Below are 17021 nucleotides of genomic sequence, written 5' to 3'. Positions count from 1 at the left end.
GTCGGCGGATTCAGATAAGCCATGCGGTCTTAGTAAATCCGGTGGCGGGTCATTTGAAACCATGTGTTCGTTGTTCGTCCACCAACGGTTACATCTGATATTAACCATCCAACGGTTTTAATTTATTCTCTACAAATTCAGCTCATTTCAAACTTAAAATTCATAACTTTTACACCCTCTACCTCTAAATTTCTCAATTTCATACCATCTCAATTTTCATTTTTTTTCTCTCATTTTAAATACAGTACTCATAGTATCTCAATTTATCATAAAATTTCCAAAAATCCCTTTATACAACAAACATGGCATCCCCCTCGCAACAACCACAACAACAAGCACAACAATCACAAAAACAAACGCAACAAAGATCTAGTCGAGTATGTGGTGCCAAGTTTACGATGTATGAAGATGAATCAAGTTTATAGTAGATCAAATCAATGGTTTCCAGCAGGAAAAGAATACGTTTTATGGAAAGATTTTTCAAAAAATTGTTGAAGAAACAGGTAACATCCATAATCGCGATCCCAAATGGTTATCTCATCGTTTTCATGCAATTAGCAAGGATGTTACTAAAATACGTAGCTTTGATCATGCAAATGTTCCGATGCAAAAGAAGTGGTGAAGATGACCCAGATATGGAGTGAAGATGTCGAGAAGAGTGGCAAAGAACCAACAAATTTGGTTTCCAATACAAGTTAAAGTTGTTTCAATATTCTGAGGGTGCTTGGAAGGTAATCAAATGCTAACAAGATCACTACGTAGTCCAATTTCGCAGTATTTTCAGAATGGTGCACTTGTTTCCTTACCGGAAGAACATGCATCTCCGCATGAGTCTCCAAGTAGTCAGGAACAACATAACACCAATCTGGATGTTAACACCGATATCAAAAGAAAGACAGGACGGGGTCAAAAGGCCGGAAAAGCAGCGAGAGACACAACCCAAATGTTAGCAGATGGATGTTCAAACGAGTTCAACTACTTTGAGTACATGGAAAACGACCGCCTAGTCGAACAAGATAGAAGCATGAACTGGGGCTTGGCAATAAGACAACTTAGAAAAGTCGTCTTTCGTGACGATTGATTGATCGTTTTTTGACAACAGTCTTTTTGAGGGCTTTACAGCTTGTTGCTAAGCTATCTGCTCGATTTATAGATAAGGCATAAAGAGAACCAAAGGAAGTAAAAAGGCGAATATCAACTTCGAGAATAATATTACAGGGATTTTAACATGAACAAGCTACTACCCATGAACACAACAGTAATGAATTCACGACAACTTAGGTTATGAGAGCAGTAAGTAGATAGGGTGGAATAACAACTGAACAAACAACGAAACCGACAACCTGCCTAGTATGAGAATGAGGAAGACGATGCCGATGTCGATGCCTCAGAAGAAGATGAAGATGAATACCGCTTTGATTAAATGTACTAGCTATTTTTAATTATAATTTAGTAGTTAAGTAATTTGGTTGTTAAGTTTTATTTAAATGTAATGGTTTAGCTTAATTTAATGTAATGTAATGCTTTTAACTTATCAATTAATTTAAACCGTCTCACTACATTACATCTTAATCTAATGTAATGCTTGAAAAAGACTATTATCTGCCTCGGTTTTAACAACCACGAGAGTGTGCTCTTGCTTTTGATCCTCTTACTCCTTTCGTGGCCCAAAGGTGCTTAGTTAGATCGCCACATAGATGTCCATAGAGGCCCCGATTTTGAATTATGTCAGTGGAAAGTCCATATTTTCTTGTCAGACGGCCATGCTGCACTACAAGCCTTGGTGTCAAATCTTCATCTGGAAAACTAGTCCAGATTTGGTCACGTCTGGTTTCCTCAATGACCATGTTATGGAGAATAATGCAACTTAACATAATTTTGTTAATTTCTTGAAGATCAAAAAAGTGTGTCGACCCAACTATGATGGCGAAATTCCTTTTCAAAAGGCCAAAAGCGCGCTCAACATCCTTTCACATAGCCATTTGTTGGGTATTAAAATACTTCATCCTTCGCAGTCGTTGGTCCAAACCCTGTCTGACTATAAGCTCGAACCAAAGTTGACCATTTTGCATAGATCTTGTCTGCAAGATAATACCCCTGAGTGTAATCATGACCATTGATGGTGAAATTGAAGTGTGGCGCAGATCACATTCTTAAGAACTTCAAACAATGGCGATTTATGCAAAACATTGATATCACTATTTCAACCCGGGAATCCAAAAAAAGCATGCCAAAACCAACAATCACATTCTAAAGCTTCCAATATTACAGTTGGTTTTGGATAGTGACCCTTATATTGACATGCACATTCAAAAGGACATGCTTCCCGCTTCCAGTGCATGCAATCAAGATTACCTAGCATTCCTGGAAAACCCCTCTTTGTGTTTTCGGCAGTGATTTTATCAACATCTATTTGAGTAGGTTTTCGTAAGAAAGTTGAACCAAAATGCTTGAGTATTATTTCGCAAAACATTTTGAGATACCTAAATGCGGTTGTGTTTTCCTTATGGATGTACTTATCCGTCGAATCTGCTGGTACCCCATAACATAGTATTCGAAGAGCTGAAGTGACCTTTTGTTCAAGACTAAATCCTCGTACATTCATGCATCATACTGATAATTAAATAAAGGTTGTACCTGACAAAGCTCAGCAATAATCCTTTGAGTCAAGTTGCGGCCCATGCAGAATGAACACTAAAAATCTGCATCGGAATATACACATCCATGATCAAAGTAATCATACATCATCTTGTCATGGTAAAAATGTAGGTCTCTCCATGTCCATCTTTTAGTCATAACTTCATGTGGCTCTAAAGGCTTTGGTGTCATCCCTGAATGTAATTGCAACACAAAACTTCACCTCCTTCTATCCTAATATTGCGTCTTCATACATTTGACGTAATATCTCTACATATCTTTCTTAATCTTCTTTATACAAAGTTTCATCCATTTGTGCATTTTCTTCAGAAGAACCAAAATCAGGGTTCATGGTTGAAAAATAATAGAAATTGACATTGAGAGAAATTAAGTTTAGATTGATTGGATGAATAATTGTTGTGATTTTTGGAGAAGAAAATCGAGTTGTATATATTAGCGGAATATTAGCTGTTACAGTGACCATTACAAAAGTAGTTGTTGGCGGCTTTAGAAAAGCCGCTAACGGTTTAACCAAGACCGCCAACAGTTTGTTTTAAACCGCGGATCCGCGCATCTCATCATGGTTCGCTGACTTGAGTTTACCGTAGTGGAATCCACTTTGCCTATCCCCGTGGCTTAACAATTTTTTTTAAATGATTACCTTAACTGATGTTTAGAACATTTTTTTGAGAACAAAGCTTTATAATATATTATAAAGTAAAATATAATATAAATACACAATTTTGAATAATCTTACTAAATTAAATATATTTATCTTGAAAAATCCATCATATTAATCGTTAGACAAATAACTTAAAAGTATATGAAATGTGCAAGCGTAGGTCAACACGATATAACGTGATTATTTACGTATTGTGCCCGTATGATATGTTATGCCGAGCCTTTGACTAAAAAGGTATAACATGACGCACAAGGATATAATAGAATTTTTGGGGGTCCTAAGCGAACTAATAAAAGCAAGATCTATATAAGCAAGATAATTGTTTTTTCTTTGTGATTTCATATTAAATATATTAGAGCATCGCTTGACCAAAATTTCAACTTTTGCTATCTCAAGCTTGTTGCCAATGTTAGATGCACAAAACTATATCTATATTTTCAATCTACTAAAGTCAAATATCGGACTAAGATTAGAGCATGGTAGTTAAGTATCAAATATCACTGAAATACCTCAAAGATTGAAGACTCGATTTCAAACTAAGATATTTGCGAGAACATCATAAAAACGAGGTATGTGAAAACTAACCTATCTTATTTACTCATAGTATCTATGATTCTATTTTATGAGGCGTTGTTATATGATTTGGTAGATTTAATATTGTAAATAATAAAATTTTGAGTTCAAGCTTGTTTTGTTTAAATTCTCGAAATATGATAGGAACAATGGATGTTCATAGATCTTTAGCAATCTTAGTTAAAACAATTTATTGTTCACAAAATTATTTTGTCTAAGTTAATTGATATTTTAAAAATGTCTCAAGCAAACAGTGCATATCATCTATGGCTATTAGAAATTTTTCAAAATTGAACGTGACAGAGTTGATGAACTGCTTGGAATAATTTACACATACCCAGTCGATTTAAATTCCATAAATTGGGCAGCTATACATATCCAGTATGCATCCCTTTTGCATAACTAATTATACTAACGTAAGAATATCAAGAATTTCGAGTCAAGTTCATCTTGGTAATCAGTTCTCGAAATATATATGACTAAGCTTGATGAACATTTGTTCATGCTTGATGAATTTCGGTCAAGAACAATTTATTGTTCATAATCTAAATTGTGATTCAAGATTATCATTCGAAAATAGCCTAGAACAGTGATATATGTCATTGATGTTATTTGGGAATGTTTCGAATTGATTTAAAGAGAAATATAGAACTACTAAAAATCTTGATACATAACAGTATGCATACCAGTTTCACAAACTTGGAAAACGGTTATAGGTCCGGGGCTATATGTACTCAGTATACATATCAGAGTAGCTATATGTCGACAGTGACTTAGTGGTACGCATACCCGGTATCCACACCACAAAAATTATGTGAACTACTGGAATGGTACGCATACCTAGTATGCATACCGAAAAAGAACTGTTGGTTTTGAAACCAGTGTGGTATCCATACCCAGTACGTAAACTGGAAAAGTTCTGTATGTTCCATAACTTATATTTGTCTTAAGGGTACACATACCCGGTACATATACCATGACAAATATAATCACGAAAAAGGTTGAGTACACGTACCTGGTACACATACTTACCTTGTCGAATATTTCCATATGCACATAAAATTATTTCTGTGGGATAATTAGCATTTGAATAAATCTCTAAGAACATTATATATACATGATTGATCACATTATAACGTATGGTTGTGACTCAAACTTAAAAGTCTTAAGTGTTTATGAAAATGATTAAGTTTATAGTTCAATCGGCTAGTTTCGGCTAACTGTTTATGAACAATGTCTTTGTACACGGTTCGGTTACGTTTCATCCTAACCAGATATGTCAATCACATTTCAAAGATTCATCTAATGGTGGATATTGTTTGCTTGGTCCCAAAACTATCTTAGCTTAAACCTAAAGTAACCTATACTTTGAAAGTCAATAAAAGGAGAACCTCAAGCAACTGTGATATTTGAATCCCGACACTATCTTTGCGTGTCCTAGTTGTAAACTAGAGTTGTCCTCTTCCTAAAATCCTTTTAGGATTTAGCGACGAAAAAGACTTCATAGGGTCGTGAAGCCAGGTCTAACTATCTTTATCGATAGTTCGTATATCCTGATCGTGTTTGATTGTTCAGCTTCTCACTCAAACAAGATAGATCGAAATCGCAAAGTTCTCTTCGTCTCAGACTTTGTGATTCCACAGGTTTAATACTTGTGAGGTGAATAATAATCTAGACTACTCTTCGGGAAGCATAAGTCCGGATTTTGAGGTTAGCTAGACTTTGTCTATTGCTATCAATTTCCAGTCTCACCTTGATATACGATAAAAAAGGAAATCACCATATAGGATTATCTGTGGGAGGAAGATTGGTTTAAAGTCTTCAATTGAGTTGAAGCAACTCTTAGGTTGTAAAGGATGTCAGCTAAGGGAATCAATTGCACGAAGTCCTGCTGGGATTCAAGAGGCGTAAAAAAACGCGACTGTAACTAAATTGCTGTGACGGTTTAATTCGGTCTCAACTACATTCTAGTCCGAAGTTAATTGGTAGTAGGCTAGTGTCTGTAGCGGTTTAACACAGTTTGATGTTCAAATCTGGACTAGGTCCCGGGGTTTTTATGCACTTGCGGTTTCCTCGTTAACAAAATTTCTGGTATCTGTGTTATTTTCTTTTCCGCATTATATTGTTTATCTTTATAATTGAAATATCACAGGTTGTACGTAAATAAATCAAAGTAGATACATCCATTCCTTTTTGTTGGATACAACTTGATTGATTCTTGGATATTGATTTCTGAGATCGTCCAAGAACTCTCACACGTAAATTAGGTTCACGAATTTGGTTCTGTCAACTTTCTAATTGTGAGAGGAAGATATATAATTCTGAATATTATTCCTCGATTGAGATTCATTAAGATGAACTCTCATAATTTTATTTAGATTGTCGATTCTATTTTATATCAAACCAAAACCATCGTTTTCGATTTTTTTACTCTGTAAACAAAAACCAAACCATTATCAAATGACATGGTTTGGTCCGGTTCCAGCAGATAAACGATACCATATACAGCCCTACCCAACTAGCCTACGCTCAGTATTGCCCATGAACTCAGTATTGCCCATGACGGCACAACACTCCTAGCTTATGTGTGCCGTGCTGCATTGAACCGGCACGTTTTAATCTCTGCTTCGACCCTGAATAAAATGACGTACAAAGACGGTTATTATCACTTTCCGCAAGTTCAAAAAACAAATATCATGTAAAAAATACCCGAACCAGTTCCTCGTAGCTATTCTCCGTTAATTTACAGCAAATCTCAAGCCCAGAAAAAAAAATCACCAACAGATAAAGAAATTCTCTCTCGAGAGAGTGACAGAAACTCTAGAGAGATCAGTAATGGCGGATCTAATGTCTCATCACAGATCTACGACAACCACAGACATTTTCGGTGATCCACTAGATTCAAAACCACTTTGGTTCAAACCAAACTCATTCCTTCAACCAAATTTTAATCCCGAATCATACATATCAGATCTAAGAACGTTCGTTCCATTCGATAACCTACGATCAGAACTTCAATCTCACCTCTCATCACTGAAATTAGAACTAATTGAACTTATTAATCGTGATTATGATGATTTTGTTAGTCTAAGTACTAAATTGGTGGATATTGAATCATCTATATCACGTATGCGTGCTCCGTTAACTGATTTAAGAGACAAGATTTTGTTGTTTAGAGATAGTGTGGAGGGTTCGTTGTTAGGGTTGCAGAATGGGTTGAGGAAAAGAGGCGAAGCTGAGAATGTTAGAGAAGTTTTAGAACTGCTTCTTGATACTTTTCATGTCGTTTCCAAGGTATAGTGCCCTAACTTTTCTTGTTATTTCGAATTGATTTCTGGTGTAATATGAAACGTTTTAGTTGAAGTTTCTGGAATTAGGTTGAGTTTGACGATCTTTAGAGTTACATCATTTAGGTTAATGTTATGTCTATAATTTTCTCAAGAAAAGATGAGGTCTATATTGAAGAAAAAGGCAGCCATATTTCTTGTTCTCTTTTGTTTTTCTTGGGCTTTATAGAACTAAGTTCGAAATTATTAAGGTTTAACAGCTAAATTGTTGCCGTGTCCAACATGAATATCAGTGTCGATATGAAAACTTATAAAAACCTTTTATACTCGTAGCAGACGTTCTCAGTGATTTCCATTCATTTTTGTGTTAATGAAACTTAGGTATTGTGAGTTTGCCTAATAATTTATGGTCCTATGATGATCGAGGACTAGATTTATGACAAGTTGTACATTTTCTTGTAGGTTGAGAAACTCATCAAGGAATTACCTAGTGTGCCGAGTGATTGGTCAAATGGTGAAGTGAACTCAACTGAAAATAGTTCTCTTAGTAATGGAAATTCATTACAACATGCTGAGAATGAAACAAGCGTACGAGAGACTCAGAGCATGCTTTTGGAGCGAATTGCTAGTGAGATGAATCGGCTGAAGTTCTACATTGCTCATGCACAGGTCTATTTTGCTACCCTCAGTTAGTTGCATGCTCGAACTTTTCTGGGCTGTTGCTTGCTTTATGTATAATACATTTGCGATGAACTGCCAATCAATACACAAACTGGTATTTTCGGAGTCGATACTGTCAGGTCACTGGGAGATTTTTTGTTGGTCAACCTAGATGCTAAGTTTAACTAGTTATTGGAAATCAGGTCGATAGGTCACAGTCTTCTGTCACAAACATTCAATCATTTACTGACAACCCAGAGGAAAAAGGAAACTGTGGTTAACAAGTTGAATTGACACCAGAGAATGGTTCTTTTGCATACTTAATGTGGTTTTGACATTGTTATTGCTTTCACAAAGAAGGTTGAAGCACATATAGATTTACTAGTCGTGAAAGCTCTAATGCCATATCTGTTCATTCTGATCCTTAGCGGATGTTCCTTGCCTACCATATTGCACTTTCGTTACATTTAACTATAATATCGTATCAATGCCTACGGTATAGCTTTTTTTCCCCTGTCTTATCTTATTATCTGTTTTCTTATTTTGGCAGTACAGAATTTTCCATTTATTGAGAACATGGAGAAAAGGATTCAAAGTGCTAGTTTATTGTTGGATGCAAGCTTGGGTCATTGTTTTGTAAATGGCCTTGAACATCGAGATGCAAGTGTGATTTATAATTGTTTACGTGCGTATGCGGCAATAGATAACACTACAGGCGCGGAAGAGATTTTCCGCACAACAATTTTGTCCCCATTGGTTCAGCAAATAATCCCGCATGGCTCTTCACAGACGGTGGTTGGGGCAGCAGTAGATGATCTTGAAGAGGATTATAAACAACTTCTGCAACATATTGATAAGCATTGCAAATATTTATTGGAAATTTCTTCAACTGGTAATTCCATTTTGAAGTTTTAATTTGATTGATTGTTTTCAGTTTCCTACATTACACACTATTTCATGTTAACCGCCTCTTAATTACATGTTTGTATATGAATGTGGTTATGTTGGTATGTTCAGCAAATTCAGGATTACATGTATTTGACTTCTTGGCGAATTCAATCCTTAAAGAGGTTCTCATGGCTATTCAAAGGGGAAAACCTGGGGCATTTTCATCCGGGAGACCGACGGAGTTTTTGAGAAATTACAAATCGAGCTTGAGTTTCTTGGCTGTTCTTGAAGGTAAACCTGGCTCAACTATAGTTTGTTCAGTTAACTATACTCAAAAAGATCTTTTTGGCCGGCCAACTTCACGTTTTAATTGACTAATGACGTAAGATACATGTCACCATGTGGCTGGTCTGTTATGCCCACTTCAAACATAGACGCAAATTGACCATGTCTTTCTTTGGGCATGTTAAGTTGGAATCATCTTTCTTATGATTGTTGAAGAGTTGTATTCATTCATCTTTGTTATATTTTCCAATTGTCATGCAAGGCTACTGTCCATCCAGATCTTCTATTATGAAATTTCGATCAGCGGCCGTCTACATGGAGTTCATGAAGCAGTGGAATCTTGGGGTTTATTTCTCATTGAGGTGTGTCATATTCTTTGCCTTACGGCTTTAGATGATTTTTTTTTTTTTTTTTTCCAATTTATGATCTGTATTTTTTACTGCACTATTTTGTGATTTATGAGGTTTATCATTTGGCTCAGAAATATCACTTCAATCACTTCAGATTTCAGGAAATAGCTGGGTCTTTGGATTCTGCACTCACGGCAACATCCCTCAGCCCAGCTCAGGAATCACAATCTACTCAAAGAAATCCTCGAGACTTAACCTTAAAGCAAAGTATAGCACTTTTGGAGAGCTTGAGATCCTGCTGGAGAGAAGATGTTCTCATTATTTCTTCCTCTGACAAGTTTCTGCGCTTATCTTTGCAGCTTCTTTCAAGGTTTGGTATCGCCTACACCTCTAATCTGCGTTTCTTTTATTCATAAACCTCATCTGCTAACTGAACTATGGGCATTCTGAATGTATGATAGGTATTCAACTTGGTTGTCTTCTGGATTGGATGCTCGCAAATCAGCCAAACCAGGATCCAGCCCTGGCTCGGATTGGGCTATTTCTGCCGTTCCAGAAGACTTTATTTATGTACGCATGTTACTTTAGTTCTACTTGTAGTTTATAGTCATCACTTATTATAATGATTTACATCCTGGCATTCACGCTATGTTGAAAGAGTTAGCTCATTATGAAGTGTAAACGTCATTCTGTATCAGCTCCAAGAGTGCTAATTCATACTTTTTGGAAGATGTTCTCCTACATCATTGATATGCAACTGCTTTGTGCTCCATGTGTATTTTGTTCTCTTCGTAATTGTTCTTAAAGTGGTTTTCATTCAAGTACTTATTCTGAGTCAAAATACTCCACTATTCAGTATTTACATTTAAGAATTTTAAAGTACCTCTACTAGTTCTGCAGAATGGAAGTTATGGTGTTTGAACCAGCATACTGATAAATGGTTTTGTTTTTCAGGTGATGCATGATATAGATTGTCTTATCACTGAGCTTGAGGGTAACTATCTTGATCATGTATTTCAGCAGCTGGGTTCATGTCCGTCTGAAGTACAGGATTTAATAAAGCATAGTATAGTACAAGGTGGAAAGGTTTTGAATGATGTGGTACCTCGGATAATGGAGACAATGACAGAATCACTTGTTCAGAAATCTAAAGAGGCAAGTTGTCTGTCTGGTGAAAGACCTATACCTGAGTGTATACATGTATAGAAATTCAAAAGTCTGATACATGAATTAAGTTATTCCTTGATGGTATTATGTTTCAACTGGGCAGCCACATATATTCTTCCAAATATATATGTCATCTTTGTTGTGCTTGTATGTATGGGAACTTGTCCTGCATCCTTACTTGTCTTTCTGAAATAAACCCTGCAGGATTTGAGGCAGTTAAAAGGAATAACTGCAACGTACAGGATGACTAATAAACCTCTCCCTGTAAGGCATTCACCATATGTGTCTGGGGTTCTGCGTCCTCTGAAGGTATGCTGTCTTTGTTGTTTGCTCAAAAAATAATCATTCATTTGGGAATAGTTGTCAAACATTAGTAAGCATCCTGTTTTCTAGGATTTGGGGGTGAGAGTCACATTTGCTAGGTAGCTTGATTTTGGTGCATGCTTTTGTTGTGTTTCCTATATTCTCAGATAGTTTCTAATGTTCGGCCCATGGCAGTTACAGTCGGCTTCATTTTTAAGTGTTGAATTGCTTCACCATTTACAGGTTTTTCTTGAGGGAGATCGAGCAAAGACATACTTGAGTGCAGAATGTAGGAAACATCTGCTTCAGAGAGCCTCAGAAGAGATTACTGGCAGTTATTATGAGCAAGCAGCAGAGCTTGTTAACGTGGTTAGTATGCGAGGCATTTCACTGTAATTGCAGAACACTGTACTTGCCGAATTCCATTATTAACTCTAATAAGGATGTTGAACTTCGTAGGCAAGGAAAACAGAGTCGTCGCTTCAAAAAATACGTCAAGGTGCACAAAGACGAGCAGGGGCTAATGCAGATGTGTTGAATAACAATATCTCTAACAGTGATAAGATCTGTATGCAGTTATTCCTCGATATTCAGGTATGCACAGTGACTAAGAAGTTTGGTACCATAATTTTGGTTCCAAGAAAAACTATTTAGAACTGTTGAACCCGTCAGCAAACTAGAGAAAAAAAGGTGAAATAATGAGGTTAGGGGAAAATGGGGCCAATTAAAAGGATTATGTTTTGAAGAGGAATATAAGAGAGAACTAGTTCAGTAATGCAGATCGCTAGTTCATCTATTCAAACTATTTCAGAGTACTTTTTGTATCGCTATTTTAAATGTCAATGTCTCACTGTAACCTTGTCGGTGTAGCAGTGATATCCCTTTTACTTATAGGTGGATTTTATTTGTATCTAATATTTATGGGTATATTTCATCTTTAACTTTTTCCTCAGGAGTATGGACGCAACCTTGCTGCTCTTGGTGTCGATGCAGCCAGTATAGAAACATACCGCGCCTTATGGCAATGTGTTGCCCCTCCCGACAGGCAATCTGCAATCAACTTCTGATTTAAACCACATCAACTTAAATGCTTATCATACAAATGTCATACACATTCAGGTTTTATATATTTTTATTATCGACAAGAAATGTAACCTTCATCTGATTTTTGTTCTTGAAAGTTTTGTTTTCCTCGAGGGTTTTTGGTAATTTGAGGGCGGGAAATGGAATTGATAAATGTTTATGTTATACTTACCCTGCCACCCGTGGTGCCGGATAAACTGGATAAATATGTAGATATTTTACCTGGCTAATTTGGGGCCTAGGCCAATTATTTGGGGCCTGTTACTAAATGACAAAATAAGACATTTTGAAGTAAAATGAGACCCTTTAAACAACTAATTTATTTTTGATTAATTAGTGTTAATTCAGTTTATTAATAGATGTTTAATCTTATTAATTTAGAAATCAACTAATGTTGATTCATCACCAAAACACGATAATCTTTTTTTTTCGAAAATACTACCCAAATTTACGTTCATGCACTCGTAAGTCGATTATGGGTTGGTATTTCACTATTCACAAAGGATATTCAGAATCGGTTAAAGAATGTATAGATAAGATCCGATTCTAACAACCGGGTTTTTCTAGTCACATATAAACCGATTGTTTCACATAATCGGTTTATGTGAATATCCAGATGATTCGTTTCTAACAAAAAAACATACAGAAAACCGGACATCTCTTCCATATCGTAATTGGTTTATGTGGGCATTAACTTTTACCGATTCTGACTAAATTTCCTTCGACCAGAAAACATACTCAGGACAATCGGTTGACGTGTTCATGAACATCGACCGATTATGTTCAACACCAAACTCAAGATTGTTTGTAGTTTTCAATCTTGAATAGATAAATCAATCACAAGTATAATAAAAAGATATAGGTTGCAATCGACGATGTTTAGTTTGATTTTTTTTTTAAAGAAAAAAATGGATGATGAAATTTCTTTTAAATCGATCGATATTGTTAGAGAGTTTGAATTTTAATTTGCGAGAGAAATGATTTGAATAGGTTCTGGTTTTCAAATAGTTTTAAATTTAAAAGGATATGGATTAGGATTGAATTTTAAAAGTGAGGGTACCTTAGTACTTTTACCTAGTTTTGTCACGTAGTGATAGGCTCCAAATAACCCCTGTAGGCCCCAAACTAGCCAGAATTTTTTAATCACTTTTTTAAAGGCCCCATCAGTTTGTAAATCAGGTGAGATCTTGTGATGAATATCAAAAAGCGGGGGGTATAACAACCACACCCAATAATTCGTTCGGCAATCTGTATGGACTAAACCCCAATATAATTCCGAGAGCACCAACTTAAAAGTGAGACTCAATCAGGAAATATATCAAAGAGTTTTATCTCTTTCTCAATACAATCAGCAAATCAAACATATAGAAATCCGTAAGCCTGATTGGTATGAGAAATACTTGGACGGTACCAAAGACGAACGCCCAAGTGCCAATCAAGTTATACCCAACAAACAAGATCGGATTTATCAACTGTGGTTGAACTACACACAACCTGTGATATTTCAATTATATAACCAAATATAATGCGGACAAGAAATAACACAGACACCAGAAATTTTGTTAATGAGGAAACCGCAAATGCAGAAAAACCCCGGGACCTAGTCCAGATTTGAACACCACACTGTATTAAGCCGCTACAGACTCTAGCCTACTACAAGTTAACTTGGGATTGGAAAGTAATTGAGCCCTAACCAAGTTTCACAAGAATTAAGGTACAGTCGCGTTCCTTACGCCTCTTGAATCCCAACAGGACTCTGCGCACTTGATTCCCTTACCTGATCTCACCCAAAACTAAGAGTTGCTACGACTCAAAGTCGAAGACTTATAAACAAATATGTCTCCCACAGATATGTCTATTCTTGGTATTTTTTCCGTCTTAAGATAAATCAAGGTTAACCTGAAACTCAACTAATACCCCGGACTTATACGCCCGAAGAGCATCCTAGAAATATTAGTCACCTCACAATAACCCAACTGATTAACAAAAAAAGTTATTGCGGAATCACAAGAGTCTGAGACGAAGAACTGTTGTGATTACTTTTTATATCTTACCTATCGGAGACGAATCTCGATTAAATCTTAGTGAAGATAAAACTCAATACGATAGAACAAGTAAGATAAAAATACATAACCACAAAGAAAATAGTTGGATATGGCTTCACGAATCCGAAATGAAGTCTTCAAGTCGTTAACCTAATAATGGTTTTGGAAAACCTAGGTTAAAGTAGAATCGACTATAGTTTGCAACTAAGACACACGGAAGTGTCGGGATTAGGTTTCCTAGATGCTAGAGTTCTCCCTTATATAGCCTTTCAAAATCAGGGACGCTTACAATCAAAGCTAAGATAGCTTAGTAACAACGCATTCAATATTCACCGTTAGATGAACTCCTGATTAAGATTCAAGCTAAGTCGGCTTAGAAACTAAGCAATCAATCTCCACCATTAGATGGTATTAGATTGATACACACAAATGAAATATACCTATATTTTTAGATATGGATGAACCGTATCAAACGTGTATACTTTTTGGCTCAATAATAATTAACCGAAGTTAGCCGTATTAACACTTATAACTTAGTCGTATTCATCTAACACTTCTAGATCAAATATGATGATCAACCAATCATGATAGATAATCAAATGAATCTAAATGTGTTTCAAGAGAGTTGTTCAAATGTTCATCATCTTATAGGAATATGTATATGAAGCATTTGAAGCAAAATATGTTTGGTTTGTAAGCGTACAAAGTACTTCTACAAGAAGCAATTCATGAACATAATACCAAAGTTTGTAAAACTAGTTCACATACCTTAATACATTAGAGTTACAGGGACTTTAAGTTCGCAAACAAGTTTGCAAACGAATCCTGAGTTCATGAGTATGAAAGTCGCACTTTACCGATTTTAGAACATAACCGCTCTGTTCGCAAATTGAGTACACGAACCAGAGCTCCGGAATTTGGATTTGTACTGCCGTTCGCAAACAGCGCACGCGAACAGGAGTTCCAGACTTTGCCTTGTCTAGTCCGTTTATGCGAGCACAAGCTTCGGACCTTTTCACAGGTAAACCAGTTCTCAAATAGAGTTCGCGAACAATAGTTCTAGACCTGAACTAGACTTGCACAGTTGGTATACAAAGTATACAACCTGTATTATATCCAGACATGGTAGTTCTAAAAATATCATTTTATCATTGAAACATCCTTGGAAGACAACAATGGTAATCTTACACATACCACTAGCTTCAAGTAATTTTCAAGTGATTAATCGATCAATACGAAACTTACCAAGTCGACATCAAATGATTGTCTAACAAAAATCATATAAGATGTTTCAAGGCAATTTTCACATGATCATCTTTTGACTTAATATTTAGTTTCCAACAATTAAATTGTCTCCAACTAAACTCGTCAAAAATACGATGAACTTAGCTAAAGCTAAAAGCTTCCAACGCATATTTCGAGAAATAGATAAGCGAGATAAACTCGACTCGAAATATCAAATGTGGATAATATAAAAGTCTATATAGCTGTACGACTTAGTCTCATTAGAAGATAGAATAAAATAGACTCTGAGTGATAGATAAGTTTTAGTCTCCACATACCTTTTGTTGATGAAGTTGCTCCAAGCTCTTCAGTAGAGCTTCTTCTTAAATTGGTGAACGCCGTGAAGTCTAAAGCTCAACTGCACACTTCTATCCTAATCCGAGACATAACTATAAATAGACTAGAAATCAAATATATAGTTTTGATCAACTAAACTTGACAAACAAGCTTAAGATAGCAACGCTTGAGAGTTCGACCGAGCAGTGCTCTAATAGAATATACTACTGAAAGAACGTGAGAAAAGTAGCTAACACTGTTGGCAGTAGATGTTGTAATTGGTAGTTTACACAAGGCTTCAATCGTTAATCTCGGGGAGACTTGCTTCGTTTCACTTTTAGAAATAAAAAAGTGATAAACGCGGTTCGGATTATAATGAGCTCTACGAGCAAGTTATATAACATTAGGTATATGAGGAAGGATCCCTTCACACTTTTATTCTCATATTATCTCACACGTCCTAATGCCCAAACCGTAACAGATTTGAAGCTAATATTTTGGGGATACGTTCCTCTTACCAAGTTCTACATGCCTACCAAAAATGAGCACATTCTGAAATATAAAACCTCACAGTCTACCGGTCTTAATTTCAACGTCCCATTTTCAAAATAATAGATGGTGGTTTTATACGTCTCAGAATACACTCATTTTTGGTAGGAACGTAGAGTTTTGTATGAGGAACATGTCTCAAAAATATTAGCTTCAAATCTATCGCGGTTTGGGTTTTATTCATAAAATTGACGTCCAACGTGTGAGATAGTGTGAGAATAAAAGTGTGAGGGGATACCTCCTCTTGATGTATTGGAAATACGGTTACAACATTGCTAATGGGTGTGCCAGATTACTGGTGAGGACTTTTTAGTTTGCCTTATATGGGTTTTGGTACCCTCATTAGCAACCATGTATGATTAAGACGAACGTTAGACGATTCTAGAGTATCTATTTTGTTTTTGGTCAGTTTGTTTATTCAAAGTTTGTTCTCTTCTGTTTGTTGTTCTCTTCTACTCGAGTTTTTCCAGAATTTTTTAGATCTGTTCTCTTTTAAATAACAAAAATGATTGGTATACCGCGGGAGAGTAAGAGTGGGACCCAAACCCGCCCCACAAGGCCAATCCTGTGGGGAGGGTTTGGTCCATCCTTTCTCTTTCAATCGGTATAAACAACGAGATTCAACCCGTGGTATATCTAGCAGGATTTTTCAAATAAGGGAAATAAAGTTTGCATTGATGAACAAAAAAATTAATTTTCCTGATGGAAAAAGAAAAAACAGAGAACAAAATAACTAATAAACTCTTGCGGGGTGGGTTGGGGTCCCGTCCTTTATCTTTCAACCGGTATAAACAATGGTATTCAACTCGCGGTATACCTAGCAGGATTGTTTAAATAAGGGAAATAAAGCTTTCATTGATGAACAAACAAATTATTTTTCCCGATGGAAAAAGAAAACAGAATTACTAATAAAGGATCAACCGAGCAAAGCATAATCTGATCAAAACTAAGT

General features: G+C 36.0%; 1 protein-coding gene across 1 annotated transcript; it reads left to right on the top strand.

The window, feature by feature from the left end:
- Nucleotides 1–6576: 6576 nt before the first annotated feature.
- LOC113302856 (conserved oligomeric Golgi complex subunit 2-like) lies at nt 6577–12212 on the top strand. The gene is made up of 12 exons (XM_026551811.1): nt 6577–7186; nt 7642–7848; nt 8395–8731; nt 8857–9018; nt 9275–9374; nt 9517–9732; nt 9824–9932; nt 10317–10517; nt 10734–10838; nt 11076–11201; nt 11292–11426; nt 11786–12212. The coding sequence occupies exons 1-12, from the start codon at nt 6728–6730 to the stop codon at nt 11897–11899; spliced, it is 2271 nt and encodes a 756-aa protein (XP_026407596.1). The 5' UTR covers nt 6577–6727; the 3' UTR covers nt 11900–12212.
- The last annotated feature ends 4809 nt before the right edge of the window (nt 12213–17021 follow it).

The sequence above is a fragment of the Papaver somniferum genome, chromosome 8, assembly GCF_003573695.1.
Source record: "Papaver somniferum cultivar HN1 chromosome 8, ASM357369v1, whole genome shotgun sequence".
NCBI lineage: Eukaryota > Viridiplantae > Streptophyta > Magnoliopsida > Ranunculales > Papaveraceae > Papaver > Papaver somniferum.
The sequence above is the reverse complement of the archived record's forward strand: the minus strand, read 5'-3'. Positions and strand labels throughout refer to the sequence as shown.